Source organism: Kryptolebias marmoratus, linkage group LG16 (genome assembly GCF_001649575.2).
Source record: "Kryptolebias marmoratus isolate JLee-2015 linkage group LG16, ASM164957v2, whole genome shotgun sequence".
Taxonomy (NCBI): Eukaryota; Metazoa; Chordata; class Actinopteri; order Cyprinodontiformes; family Rivulidae; genus Kryptolebias; species Kryptolebias marmoratus.
Window position 1 is genome coordinate 20,909,560 of NC_051445.1, and position 14,711 is coordinate 20,924,270.

A 14,711-nucleotide genomic window follows, 5' to 3' on the forward strand; every position below is an offset into this window, starting at 1 on the left:
AACAAAAAGTCATGTTAAACTGTCTCTTTAGGCGCGTTGTTCCTGGCAGACTGCCTGATGACCGACTCATTGGTCAGTTTTCAGATGAAACACAGATTATTAAAACAAATTGAACTGTGAGCCTCCCCATGGACAGTCCTACACATGGATTTGATGTCATGATGAAGAGGCTGACATAAACGCCATCAAAGGTCATCAAAAAGGTCAACTGGCAAGATGGGGTCATAATAAAGATTATAGGAGTGAGACTGTATACTTATATGTACTAAAATATCTGTGATGAACAAATAAAGTGAGTAAGAATAGCGAGATATTATTATTATTATTATTATTATTATTATTATTATTATTATTATTAAAAAAACATGATAAATGCTCTGTGGTTTGTGTATTTCCTGTGACACAGAGCACTAAACTGAGAGTCGGACATAAACATGTTGAGATGCTAAATTAATGTAGAAATCATTTTATGGATATCCAATGTTGCTTTTTACTTCAGTTTTTTAAATTTCTATAAAGTCTTGCCTTCAACATCAGCCTGTCATCAAAACAAATCAAGAGCAGAAAGATTCAGGACTTCAACACTTCTTTAGTTCTGTTATAAGGTTTGTTCGATCCTGACATATAATAAATAAACTCCTTTATCTTGATGTTAAGACTTGTGTCTCCACTGTGAACAGCTAAGAGGAATAAACCCAGCTTCTTTGACATCTTCCCTCTTGAACGTGATGTTGCTGTCTGCAGTATGTTCTGTAAAGACCTCCAGCTTTATGTATTTTCACCAGCAATAATGAGTCAGAGGTAGATCAACTCACAGCCTGGTGCACACCTCATAATGTGGCTATGAATGTCACCAAAACCAAAGAGAAAGTAACAGAGTTTAAAGGTCTGACCACCAGCACCATCTCCTTCTGCCCATTAGTAACTCAGAGGTGGTGACGGTTCACAGCACAGACTGATGGACTGAATACACATGCATTTTATATCTATTATATTTCCCACCTGCTTTCTGGGGTGGATCTGTTCTAAAAATAATGTAACCTTTCATATCGATTACATTATTTGTGAATAATGTATTTAGCCATGTCTCTTAGAGAACCATGACATCACAGCAGTCTATACAGATTTTGATTAAGTCCATTTTATAACAAGACTTTTCCTATTTAGGTGAAGAAATCAGCCTATTTGCAGTTGCTATTTTTTTACTGTCTAGAAGTTAAGTTGTATTGAATTTTACCTTACAGAAACAGATACAGGAACACAAACCATGATTTTCTTGCTGGACCAACTCACAAAACTTACTACACTCACTCACTCACACACAAACAAAAACCTTTACAAGAACTTCAGGCAAACTATCATCCAAGATAAGTCTCTCAATTTAACAACAAAAAGAGGCTATGGACTCACACAAAAAGTAATTTTCGAAATACATTTGTTTTGAATAGATTTAATGAAGTTAATTTTAAAAAAGAGCTAAATGTTGAGCCCCTTCCCGCTTCTCTTGTTGTACCTATTTGTTAAACGGAACTTTTCTTCCCGGAACTATAGATTTAGACGTTCGTTTTCCGGAGTGACGATGTGAATGATGGACCGACGCGCCATATGTCTGTAAACAAACATAAAAATTAATCTTGTATGGGTATTTGGGTTCATTTTCCTTCTTTAAACTGAATAGTTTTGGGGTTTCCTTAGTTCCGAATGGAGATATTAGGCAGCACATTTGATGACTCTGTGTTTTCGGAGGCCAGAGAGCGGGTTTGTGAGTCACTGTCGTCTTACAACGCCAAGCTGTGCGAACCAGAGGTGAGCCTCTTTATCAGGAGGGGAATTTGCTTATTTATTTTCCCAGCGTTTTTTGTATTGTAGTTGTTTAATCTCAACCTGTGATCTATAAGTCAAAAGAGATTGATTTAGATCACGGCACAGACAGTAAAAGAAGCTGTTAGAGCAATTTAAGACAAACAACTCAAGAAATTACAGAAGACAAATGGCATTGCTCTTATATCTCTATTTAAAAATATTTTATCTTGTCTTGTTTGTGTTTATGCCTTTCCCACTGGTACTTAAATGATACACTTCATTTACTGTTGGTTTTTATGGTACTGCATATAAAGAGAAGATTTTAAGTAATGGATGCAGACATTCAAGCTGCTCCCTGTCGTGTGTTAAAGTATTTTTTCTCCTCTTGTTTTTTCCTGCAGTGGTTTTGTGACAGCACCGCTTTAGATACTGATGATTCTTTGGAGAAACAGAAAGTGTTCAAGTTCAGAGGTGACTTGGCGCTGAGACGAGGGAACTACCAGGTAAATCACCAGTTGTCTTCTCAGACATTGTGATAATTGTGCATTTTATCTATAGGTGCCTTTAAACTCTTCAAGGTCACCTCACAAAAATAAAAGCACAAGAACAGAACTAAAAAAACATCAGAAAAAGCTTTTCTACAAATGCATTGGGGATGTGTTAGAAAGGGATCCACAGGAAAATACAATATTGCAAAAAACCAACAGTACTAAATCAAACATAAAAAAATGCTAATTTAAAAATATGCTTTTTAGGCAGGATTTTAAAAGTAAAAGAAAGCCAGTGTTGCATATATCATCATCATTAAGTCACAAAATCGCCAGAGTTGGCAGAAACTGATTGAAAGTGAAACCTTTTGGTTCTGCACCTGCAGATTTTTACATATTTACTGCCATATTTTCCATAGTAATGCACTGAAACTTTGTTTCTGTGCATCAGTAAATTCATTAGAATATGTCTGCTGATTCAGGAAAAACAGACAGAGTTTGTTTGGAGTAAAGTTATTTAATTTTTTTTTACAGTAAGATTTTTTTTTATCATGATATCTATATGAGTAACCAGAAATATATTTAGCCACAAGTCACTGTAATCTTTTTTTTTTTTCAAATCAGTGCAGACTGACCTGTGTTTTGTCAAACCATTACTACAATACAACCAATATATGCAGAGGTTTTTGAGTGTTAATCCGAATGAAATGTTGGTTTTTATTTCCATCACAGGCTGTTTGCCCTTTTAGCTGCTACTTGTGCCACTTTTAGTCGTTCAATTTAAGATGTTCGTGTTGAAACCTCTGTGTTTGTGGCTCAGAGAGCTTTGGAGGCATACAGCAGCTGCCTGCAGTGGATCGCCGACAACAACCTGAGCATCAGGAGAGATGTTCTGGAGGGCATGGCTCGATGCTGCACCAAGCTGGGACAGAAGGACAAGGCCTTGGACTTGGCTGAATTACTGGTAAATCTTTTTTCTGCAGGGATGTGCTGGGACATGCCCTTTGTCTTCAATTAAAAAAAGAAAACTAAAAAATTACTGCAGTGGTTACAATTTTGTTTTATTTTTATCAAAAACTATCATCAAACAATTAATGTCAAAGAATCATTTAAAACACACTTGTTCATTTTTGATGTCTGTACAGTATAAATGAGAAGTTTAATCTAAAATCATACTCAGTTTTGATCTACTAGAAAAAGACCAGATGTAATTCTGGTCAGACGTTTACATATAGGTATAATTTTCATATTAATTTCGGGCTTTCTGATCCATTTGTGATCCAGACTGGAATTATTAAACAACACGTTTGGATTTATTTTTAAGTGGTTCTGAAGATTATAGAATGTTTTAACTTTACAAGGTCAAGGCCTAATGTCTTGTTAGGGATCACGATTGACTGAAGCTGCTAGTTTGACAGCATTTATTGGATTTAATGATACTCATAACAAAGAGAAAGTTCAAGAAACTCAGTGAAGATCTAAGAATGAAAGGAAAATTGCTGGGATGTTTAGAAACCACCCAGACTGAAGCCTGCCATGAACTGGAAACTGCTGGAACATCGCTGTCTCTGTCTAAAGTGAAACCAGATTTACATTGCTGTGGTGTGGACCAAGAAAGAAGGCCCCGCTCTAAAAGGGACACCTTCAAGCTCAACGGAAATTTGTAGCTGCCCACATGGACGAACCTTCTAAAGAAAAGTTTATGGTCAGATGAGACAAAGATTGGTGAAGAGGGAAGGAGTCAAAGTAAGCCTTTCTGAGCTAACAACACTGTAGCAGCTGTAAAGCATGATGTTGGTGGCATCATGCTGTGGAGCTGTTTTGCTGCCACTGGTAGTGGTGCATTGCACAAAGTGGCTTGAATAACGAAGGAGAATTACGTCCAAATTCTAATTTTACCTCAATTAGATGGTTGAAACTTGGACACAATTCAGTTGGGTGTTCTAACAGCACAACGAGCCCAAACTCACATCAAAACTGGTCTCTGAATGGATAAAGCTGTATCAACACTCCACTGTGGAAAAAGAATAGTCTAAATCAGTCCTTAAAAGACCAACAAGTATATAACATTCTTGCCCGTAATGATTGTGTGTAAAATCAATCCAGACTGACCTGAAGAAATATCAAATATGTCTACTGTGTTTTAACAAATCTTTACTACAGTACTACTAATATAAGCAGAAGTTATTTGTGGAAACTTCTGGCTGTAACTATTTGTTGTCAAATGCTTGAATAGCCAACATTTATTTACCTTAAAGTTAGTGTCAAAGTAGTTTTGAATATAACTGTGTATTTTTACTCTTCATGCTGTGAACTTGAGTTAAAGATCAGAATGAAATTGTTTGCAAATATTGTCATGGTTATTAAATTTAGCTTTACAACCCAATAAAGTTGAATATACTGACTTTTTGAGTTTCCCACCAAACATTACTGACTTTAAGAAATCCCTCTAAACACAAACTTGGAAAATATTAAACCTTTATGGTAACATCTGTCTCTCTGTCTCCAGAGCAAAGAAGCTTCCAACACCTGCCACCTGACCAGCCTCCTCCTGCTTAAAGTCAGTCATAAAATCACAATCTTTTTGTCATCAGCGTAAATCTGACTGAGTGTAGTTTGACCTGACAGACATCTGAACTTTTCCTCAAGGTCAGCATCTATCAGCATGTTGGAGCCATGAGGTCAACGATGTTGTGTCTGCAGCAGCTGTGTAGCCTGCTGCCCTTTAACCCCTGGCACTGGTTCAGTCTGGGCCAGATGTGTTTACAGCTGCTGGGCAGCAACACAACCACAGGTACAGTTACTCCAACATCCCATCCTAATCAAAACCCGGATATTTCCTTTATGTCGGTTTTTAATCCCGACCCGATTGGTGAGCTAACGGCTAGTCTGAGCGAGGCCAAGACCAAAGTGGATTGCAGCCATCTTAAAACAACTCCAAACTAAAAAAGAAATTTTATAGCCGTTCATGCAAACACCATTTTGTAAACCTTTTTTAGTGCTGTCAATTTCAAAATATATGTGTAGATCAGAACTATCCATTTAAGGTCCACTGTTGAAAAGGTTTTTAAATTCCCACAGTCAAATCTTTGATTTTTTTAAGACCAGTTGCTGCATGTATGGATAATGTCTAAATATATATTTTTTGTCTGATCTTCCTACAAGAATCAGCAGCAGAGCCTGAGGAGAACCAGGAGGAGGCAGCAGAGCTCAGTGAGGACCAGATTTGGCTCAAAGCTTGCATCTGTTTCATCAGGACCAGGTACAGCTCACACATTTACCACAACAAATGAAACAATAGCTGCTTTCCCAGTGAGATTGATCAGGAAAAACAGTTAATTACATTCAAAGGTCCTTTGCCACAGCAGCTGCATTGATGTTCATGACAGGAGATAATGAGAATAAGATTTTATAATGAACTTACTTTTACTTTTAAAAAGAAAGATAACACTTGGACTTATGTTGCTTCATTTAAAAAAAAAAATCCCCACACATGTGAAATGCAAATATATGATCTGACAGTGAAAACAAAATTCTAATGTCAGCTCGGGAACATGAAAATAAGAGATCAGCTCAGACATCATAAGCTTGTCTCATTTATGCTGCCTCCCACAGACTCCTGCTGAGAATCCTGCAGCAGCAGCAGTCCTCCTTTGTGTTGCAGCGCAGTGAGAAGGCCCTACAGACGACAGAAGAGGCGTTACAGCGGCTGAGTCCCACAGAAACTACACTGCAGGCTCTCACCCAGGTGAAACTTTTGTGCTTTCTAAAACACACCAAGCGTCGAGGCTTGGAGTCCAGGCAGCGTAGGACTCAGTTCAAATGGATCTTTTCACCACAGTAACTTAACGTCTCTCGTGGATCATCCAGGTGATGTCGGAGGACCTGGTCCCAGAGAAGATGAGGGAAGACTATCAGGATGGGGAGAGTCTGGTCTGTGTGTGTTTGCAGAGCTTCAGGGAACGCTGGTGGAACAAGATTTTACTGACTGGTGTGTTAGAGACTCATCAGCTGCAGGAAACGTCTTCATGCTTCAAGACTGAATGTTTGCAGAGAAGTCAGCAGATGGTGAAAAAATAAAAATCAGATATAAACTATCGTGTAAGGGTTTTTTATTTGATTGTGAACTTGAATGTGGCCTTAAATTTTTTACTGGTTTAACTACAGTACTGTACTAATGAAATGTTTTTATTGTAAAAGGAGAAAGGAGGTGCTGACTGTTGGATTTCAACTCAGTTTGTATTTTCATTTATTGTTTCTTTTTTTTTTTTTTTGGAGAGTTTGAGTATCGATACTTTTAAAATAATAAAGTAAATGAGCTGAGAAGTGATCAAGAAGGTATAGAAAACAAAGTGTAACCATGTGAAAACACTGTGCATTGTAAGTTATATTATACTGTTTTACACACATATGGAATAATGTAGGAAAAAAAAACAAATCTTTTTAAGTTGGATTTTGATGAGCACAACTCTGACAGAAACTGATGTATCTTGGTTGCTTATAGATTAATTACTAAACCTTTTGGTCACTGTAGGTTACAAATTATTTACAGCGCATGGATAATTAACTGTTAAAATCTATTTCATGTTTTATGTCAGTTTTAAACCTTAAAGCTGTTTTTAACCCTGTTTAAACCGCAGCTCCTCTGTCTGGCTCTGGTTGCCCTCTCCAATATGGCGGACACGCTGACGTGTCGCAGCAGCTGAGACTGTTTGAACTGAGGAAGCTCCTCCAATGAGAAGCGAATGTCTTCAAGAATAAAAAAGTCTCAGCTGCTTTTTTTTCCAACTTCATATGATAACAGTGCCTTATTATTCGCAGAATGCTGCCGTTAGCTGCAGCTAACTCAACCGGAAGTTCCCCGTACAACATCCGGCGGAAGTGAAGGCGCTAACGGTAGCATTAGCTTCGTGTTATTTGGACTGAATCTTTGAGAAACTCCTAAATATTATGATTATTTTCAGCATTGTGGCTATCTTTTAACTTTACATAGACTTTCAGGACCATTTAATTTGTTGTCTGTAGGAGTCAGATGTGGAGGAAGGACAACAAAAATATCTGTTTTTCTACAGGTACGTCTTTTTAGGCAGTGTTTCTACACTAAAATGACTTGATTTTATTCAAAGGGAAATATTTCGAAGATGAGAACAAATGAAGTTTTTCAAGCTTCCATAAAATGAGCATAATTCTGATTTATCATCTCATATCTGAGGTTTTGCTCGTGTAAAGGTTGTCCTTCAAATGGGAAACTGTTCACTTTGTCTCAGCCTGATGTCCTTCTCTTTTGCAAAGTTTTACAATTTATAGTTTCCCATCAGTCTGTTCTACGCCTCTTCTTTAATCCTACTTATTAAAAGGATGCAATAACAAAGTCATTAAAATGTCATTTATTTTTTAGGCCCAACACAATATCAAGAGTGTCAACACGTATCAGAAATGAGTCCTGCTTCCCCGACAGTCGATCAGCTGAAGGATGATGTTCATCTCTCAGGTCTTTGCTGGATTTAGTTCTTGTTTCTGAAAGAAGTGATTTTCAGATGCTACTCGTGTGCTGGAGAAAGGTTTCCTTTTATTTTGGCCTGATTCTTGTTTTGTTCTCCTCTTATCCACGTTTCTCATTTATTTAGGCACAATGTGTTGTCATGGTCAGGTGCATGGACTGAAACTGAGTGAAAAAGGAGCCAAAGTCCAAAAAAATAAATACTTTTAAAGACGATCAGCAAGTCTTAAGAACTGTTAAAAAGATTACCGTAAAGTTTGGCTGTTTGGAAGAAAAATATAAAGATAATAGAGATGGGTTCAAGTTTTTTATACATTACTTATTAATTATTTTTATATTTATATTTATATTTATTTAAGCTGTTTTATTTGCTCTTTTATATTTTTGTTTAAATTTTTCTGATCTCACAAAGATGTAATTATTTGTAAAGATGTAAAAACAAAAAAAAAACCATGTTTCAGAACAGTTCAGCCAGAGTAGATGGATTAAAATCCCTTCTCCTCACCAACCAACAAATAAACCTCTCTGCGTCTTCTAGCCTGACCTGCATCTCTGTAATTAAAGGAAAACTTTCTAATATCTCTGACACAACCAAGCAGACACATTGTTGCCTGGTCCTGCATGTAATTGCTCTGTTGAAGTGCAGAAAACGGTGCAGAATCTCCATTTAGACCTAACTACACCGATGGATCCTAATAATGTTACCGACCTACACACAGGATGTTCCTGTCATCTGTACAGACTGAGGCTGACTGACTGACGAGTGATGCTGCTGAGGAGGAAACTGAAGAGAGGACGTCTGCGTAGCGCTCCAGGATCTTTGGTCCGGAGAGTTATAACCAGAACTCTGATTATAACTCTGAGTTTTGGATATTTGGTTTTCCACATTATAAAATAAACCACGAAGCAGGATCAGTCATTGTTTTAGTTGTTAAAAATGTGATTTTATTTATTCAGAAAAAGATAAAAGGATTTTTTATATAAGATGTGTACCACGATGGAGCGCCGGCTCGTGTGGTGGTGCTCAGGCCCTGACAGCACCAAACCAATTTAACTTTAGTCCCAGTTGGGCTGGTTACTTAGATAATTTACCAGCCCAACAACAATTCCACCGGCCCTTCCTTCAGATCCAGTTTCTAGATTGAGGAAGTAAAATGAAGACATGAAAAATAACTTTTTTAACATGTGTATTTCTCACAAATTTATACATCATTTTCTTTACCTGCTTTTCTGTGCCGGGTCACAGGGGAGCTGGTGCGTACCTCCCCTATTTCCTAAAATAAAACATGCCTGTCATCACTGGGGAGATTTCAGAAAAGACTAACAGGATGTTATAATGTTCCACAGCGAGCTCAGCATTCTGCGCAGTCAAGGTTTGAAATCACAGCCTGTTTTTGTGTGCACGGCTTGAAAACGTGTAGGCCATGCACGTTATTCCTAAAAGCAATCAATCACCAGGAGAAATCCCCAGTGCCTACTGGACATTCCAAAACATCAGCAGACAGACTTGTCAGAGAAGAAACACCTCAGTGTCGTGTAGAATGTTTGGCACCAACCGGGTGGTAGGTTAGCGCGTCTTTTGCTGCCTGACAACAGGAAAAAAAAGCCGCAATTCGCATTTGGAAGCCTTAAATTTCCAGCCCTGACCGTGGAGCGACTTCATTGAACGTGAAGACTCCAGTCTTCTGTTTTAGCTTACAGACCTTTCATACTCCTGTGTTCACCAGTGCTTGAAACGGACCGGACCGGACCCTCTGAGATGGGGTTTAGTGTTGTGCTGCTGCTGGATGGACAGATGTCCGGCCATCAAAAGTTTCTGATGAAATAGTTTCAGCAGCTCCGCTAGTTTTGAAGCTGCTCTTGTGTGTAAGGTCACACAGTGGACATCTGACTGGTTGTCCCTTTCAGTCCCTCCGGAGAATCTCTGCAACGTTTCATCGATCCTCAGCAACAGCTTCTCACTTTGTTGTTGACAGAACAGATAAATGGTTCACATTCATTTAGTTCTCATGTTTGAATCATGTTTGAATCAGGAAACTTTCAATTCATCTGTATCAAGAGTTCATTAAACTCCAGAACATTTTGGTACAAAAACATGTTTCTCACTGACTCATAAATGGGTCCTTTCTCACGCTGTCGAACTTTGCTGATGCTTCTGTTCAAATTAGAAGATATTAGTTTTGGTGGTTGGTTTACTTTCAACGTTTAAAACTTTTTCATTTTATCTGTTCATTCCTTCAGAACTCCCACGGCAACATGTTTAAAAGGAGGAGGAGGTCCTGATGGATCAGCAGCTCCGTAACCAGGAGGAACCAGAACCTCCACAGATGAAAGAGGACCAGGAGGAACCAAAACTCCTACAGGGTAAAGATGACCGGGGGGGATCAGAACCTCCACAAATTAAAGAGGAACAGGAGGAGCTCGAGGTCAGCCAGGATTTGGAGCAGCTGGAAGTGAAACATGAGCTCAATACCGTCAGGGTGATTCAGTGCGTGACCCAGTTTGAAGAAATCCCTGGAGGTTCTGGAACCAGGATGATGGATTGGGAAGTAGAGATAGATGGTCGCCGCAGACTGCTGAATGTCAACTGGAAACCCACAGTGGTGTTATGTAGAATCAGTAAGTGAAATGAAAATGGTTTGAATGTATTAATAGTCAAGTCGATATATTTCTAAATCACATTTAAAAACAACAGGCCGTAACCAAAGTGCGGTACAATGATAATTATATAAAAGACAAAAGCAAAGGTGAAAACAAATTAAAAATAAATGTAAAAAATGTATAAAACTTTAGAAAAAGACTAAATCAATATCAGCAAGAACAAATGTGACCGGTGCTGGAAAAATGAGTCACAATGAGGAGTTTTTTTCCAATATTGAGTTATTCTTATTTTTAAATTCTCCATTTCAAAACTTCACAATGAAATGTGGTTCGTTGAAATTTGTCGATTTATCAAATAGCCTGTCAACAAGCTGGTTTTGTTTATAAGCATTTTGGTTTATAAACTTGATTTTTATCGGTCTGGAGTGACGACGTCAGGAATTATTGCTCTGTATTTAAAAAGGGGAAACTTCACAGTGATGCCAAACATTATACAAAAGGATTTCCCAACAACAAAGAAACGGCAAAGAAAAATTGGATTAAAATTAAAAGTAGTATTTCTGTCATACCTAGAAGTGATTCCTATTAGAAAGTTTAAATGTAAAGTTTGATTAGTACGGTTATACACATTTTTAGTTACCAGGATCACTAGTTGGTGTCTTTATGGACTCATTGTGACTCAGATCTCAATTATGGCAAAAATAAATGTTTTCACGTTTTTTTTGCAATGCAGTCTGTACTCGTTCCAACTCATTTTGCCAGCACAGGGTCACAAATGTGTTTTTGAAAGAGATCTAAAAGCGGGGAGGTGAAGCAGCCTGTCTGATATTAGAAGGCAGGTTGTTCCAAAGTTCGGGAGCCACCACAAAAAAAGGCCGATCTCCTCTGAGCTGCAGCCTGGTTTTCAGGAAGACCTAAAGCAGCTGATCAGATGAGCTCAGGGCTGAGAAGGAACATACGGTTGAAGCGTGTTGGAGAAATACGACGGGGCAAGACCATTTAGACATTTATAGGTCAACATGAGAATTTTAAAATCAGTTACAATTCTGTTTGAGCTGATCCAAGTGTGGATCATCTGATTGGCTGTGCGCCTGTAGGATTGTGTGATGATGGAATAAGCCATTGATACAGCTGAAAAAAAAACTTTTGTATGAGAGAATGAATGGATTGTTTACAGTATCGGTGCTCAGAAACACGGTTTTTAATTTTTGATTATTATTATATCAGTAAGTTTGTTCTTGTGTGCCTTTTTGTCTCTCCAGAACCTCCTCAGCCACCTGTTTTTAAGGAGAAAGGGGTTCTGATGGACCAGCAGCTCTGTAACCAGGAGAGGAGCTGCAGTCTGGAGCAGGAGAAACCAGAACCTGCACAGATTAAAGAGGATCAAGAGGAACAAGAACGTCCACCGAATAAAGAGGACCAGGATGAACAAGAACCTCCACAGATCAAAGTGGAACAGGAGGAACCAAAACCTTTGAAGATTAAAGTAGAACAGGATGAACCAGAACTTCCACCAATCAAAGAGCACCCAGAAGAACTAGAAGATCCACAGATGAAAGAGGAAGGACTCTACAGCATCCACGGCGAGGAGCAGCTGGCTCTGAAGGAGGAAACTGACCTATTTTTGGATGCTGCTAATTATGGGGAAAGCGGCAGCGGTGAGGCAGAACCAACCCCGTCGTTTCCCGTAAAAGAAGAACCGAGTTTGGCCGTGGATGAAGCAAGACCTTATGTTTGCGAGACTTGTGGAAAAAGATTCTTCACCTTGCCGATGATGAATTTTCACCAAATGACTCACCAGGAGAAGGAGCCTTTTTCTTGTGAAACATGTCTGAAAAGCTTCAGTCGGCACGACAGCTTGTGGCACCACATGAAAACTCACAAAGACGAGAAGACTTACTCTTGTGAAACGTGTCTGAAAAGCTTCCGTCGACGTGACAGCATGAAGCGCCACATGGTGACCCACACCAGGGAGAGACCATATTCCTGTCAGATCTGCGGGGACAGGTTTGGACTGAGAAGTCTTTTGTCACGCCACATGAGAACTCATACGGGCGAGAAGCCATTTTCTTGCAGCGTTTGTCTTAAGCGTTTCAGCCAGAGCAACAGCTTAACTTATCATATGAGAATCCACACGGGTGAGAAGCCATACTCCTGCAAAGAATGTGGAAAAGGTTTCATTCAAACAGGGACTTTGAAGGTCCACATGAGGACTCACACAGGCGAGAAGCCCTATTCCTGCGACTGGTGTGGGAAAAGTTTAAGGTCGAGTACCAGCCTGCTGTATCACATGAGAACTCACACGGGTGAAAGACCGTACACCTGTCAAGTCTGTGGGAAACAATTCAGCCAAAGCACTCATTTGACCAGTCATATGAGAAAACACACAGGGGAGAAACCTTATCGTTGTGAAGACTGTGGGAAATGTTTCGGTAAAAATGCCGCTCTGGCCATTCACAAGAGAACTCATACTGGTGAGAGGCCATATTCCTGCAACCAGTGTGGAAAGACTTTGAAATCTAGCTCTGGTCTGCTGTATCACATGAGAAATCACTCAGGTGAAAGACCTTACACCTGTCAAGTCTGTGGGAAACAATTCAGCCAAAGCACTCATTTGACCAGTCATATGAGAAAACACATGCGGGAGAAACCTTATCGTTGTGAAGACTGTGGGAAATGTTTCGGTAAAAACGCCGCTCTGACCATTCACAAGAGAACTCACACGGGAGAGAGGCCATATTTCTGCAACCAGTGTGGAAAGACTTTGAAATCCAGCTCTGGTCTGCTGTATCACATGAGAAATCACTCAGGTGAAAAGCCTCATCTTTGTAAAATCTGTGGGAAAAGTTTCAGCCAAAGCAGCCACTTGAGCACCCACGAAAAAAGTTCCCACGAGTGAGAAATCCTGGAAACAGACGGTGTTTCGTCTCAGAATGTGAGTTTGTCCCACTTTGAGCAAATCGAAAAAAACAACAGAATAATGACAACAGAAATCTGAGTATTCTCAGTAATATTAGATTTGAACCATTTCAGAATCTTGTATAGACCAGGTCCTAATACCAGGGCTGCAGTCTTGTAATTCTGAGGCTGCAGGTTTGAGCCCAGGTTGTGTCAGGAAGGGCATCTGGTGTAAAACAATTGCCAAATCTTCATGCGAGTTCTCTTGTTGAGGCAACCCCTCTAGGAGAGAACAGCCCCCCAAAAACTATATGAGGGTGGACTTTTTTTTTTCTTTTCCTATGACTGTAGCATTTGTCTTTTACTGCCTGTCCTGTTATTGTTCTGTGTTGTAAGAAGTCATGTTTAAATAAGGTTTGTTTTGTCAAAGAGTTTAATCCCAAGAATGTTTCTTTTATTGCTGGTTATTTAAACTGGATTCTCTGAATATTGTCCTTACAAGTTATATTTTAAACTTGTTGAATTAATATTCATCATCACGAATCTTCTTCATGTTTATCATGTCATTGTTGCGTTTCTGACACTATACTATGTAAAGCAAAAAGTGTAAAGTATACATTAACTCTTATTATGTTACTGTAGGAAAACGGTGCACCAGAGGTGAATTCTAATACACTTGAAACCCATTTAGTGAGGACATTTTTAGAAATAAAAAGATTGTTGTGGAAAACCTGTTTCTGTGTGGTCAAGGTTTCAACCAATTAAATAAACTTCTGCTTCCACAGCAGCTCTGTCTCTGATTTGTTTACTGTTTAATTTCTGTTTTCTTTGTCATCAGTTTTATGACTTAACAGTCAGTGTTTTAACAGTGTGTGTCTCCCTCTAGTGGATATTGAGAAGCGTTATGTCTTCTTTGCTCTGCAGGTTTTTGTTCAGGGTTTTGCTGCTTGCTGTCACTGTAAGCCTCACAGCAGAGACAACCTGCAGATCCTTTAGTCTTTTATCATCACTCACTTTAATTCCTGTTCCTGAATGCGAGATCAGGAACTCTGGAGGATTTTCTGGATTTTGTCTATACCTGTCTGGAGAATCTGAAGGACAGATGAAGGTGCCTTCTAAACTGGACTGTATTCTTGGCTGCAGAAAGTCAGACTGAGAATTTAGTCAAATGTGACGATTGTGGTAAGACCTTCAATAAAAAGTCCTCATTGAAACCTCAAAGAATTCACACAGGTGAGAAACCTGACCTCGATAACACACGTGGGTTGGTTTCTGCCTCTTCAGCATCACAGGGACTCGGTCACATTGAAAGGTCACATTCATGCCAGTTATGTGATAAAACCTTCAAACAAAGTAGCCTGTTGTTGGCCCACGTGAAAACTCAAGAAGACAAGGAATATTTCTGCAAAGAATGTGGGAAA

General features: G+C 39.1%; 2 protein-coding genes across 3 annotated transcripts; both read left to right on the forward strand.

The window, feature by feature from the left end:
* The first annotated feature begins 1,565 nt into the window (after positions 1-1,565).
* Positions 1,566-6,385, forward strand: zgc:101716 (uncharacterized protein LOC492784 homolog). The gene is given in 9 exon segments (XM_017409900.3): positions 1,566-1,806; positions 2,205-2,306; positions 3,112-3,255; positions 4,801-4,851; positions 4,941-5,085; positions 5,457-5,553; positions 5,907-6,039; positions 6,162-6,285; positions 6,288-6,385. Coding segments are annotated over 9 exon segments (948 nt in total). The 5' UTR covers positions 1,566-1,701; the 3' UTR covers positions 6,335-6,385.
* A 761-nt stretch (positions 6,386-7,146) lies between these two features.
* LOC108232247 (gastrula zinc finger protein XlCGF57.1) lies at positions 7,147-14,020 on the forward strand. Of its 2 annotated transcripts, XM_017409886.3 has the most exons (4): positions 7,147-7,363; positions 7,690-7,782; positions 10,033-10,410; positions 11,655-14,020. In XM_017409886.3, exons 3-4 carry the CDS (start codon positions 10,074-10,076, stop codon positions 13,289-13,291), a joined length of 1,974 nt encoding a protein of 657 aa, XP_017265375.1. In that variant the 5' UTR covers positions 7,147-7,363; positions 7,690-7,782; positions 10,033-10,073; the 3' UTR covers positions 13,292-14,020. The 2 variants fall into 2 exon arrangements, with proteins under 2 accessions (XP_017265375.1, XP_037836378.1); XM_037980450.1 differs by lacking the exon at positions 7,690-7,782.
* The last annotated feature ends 691 nt before the right edge of the window (positions 14,021-14,711 follow it).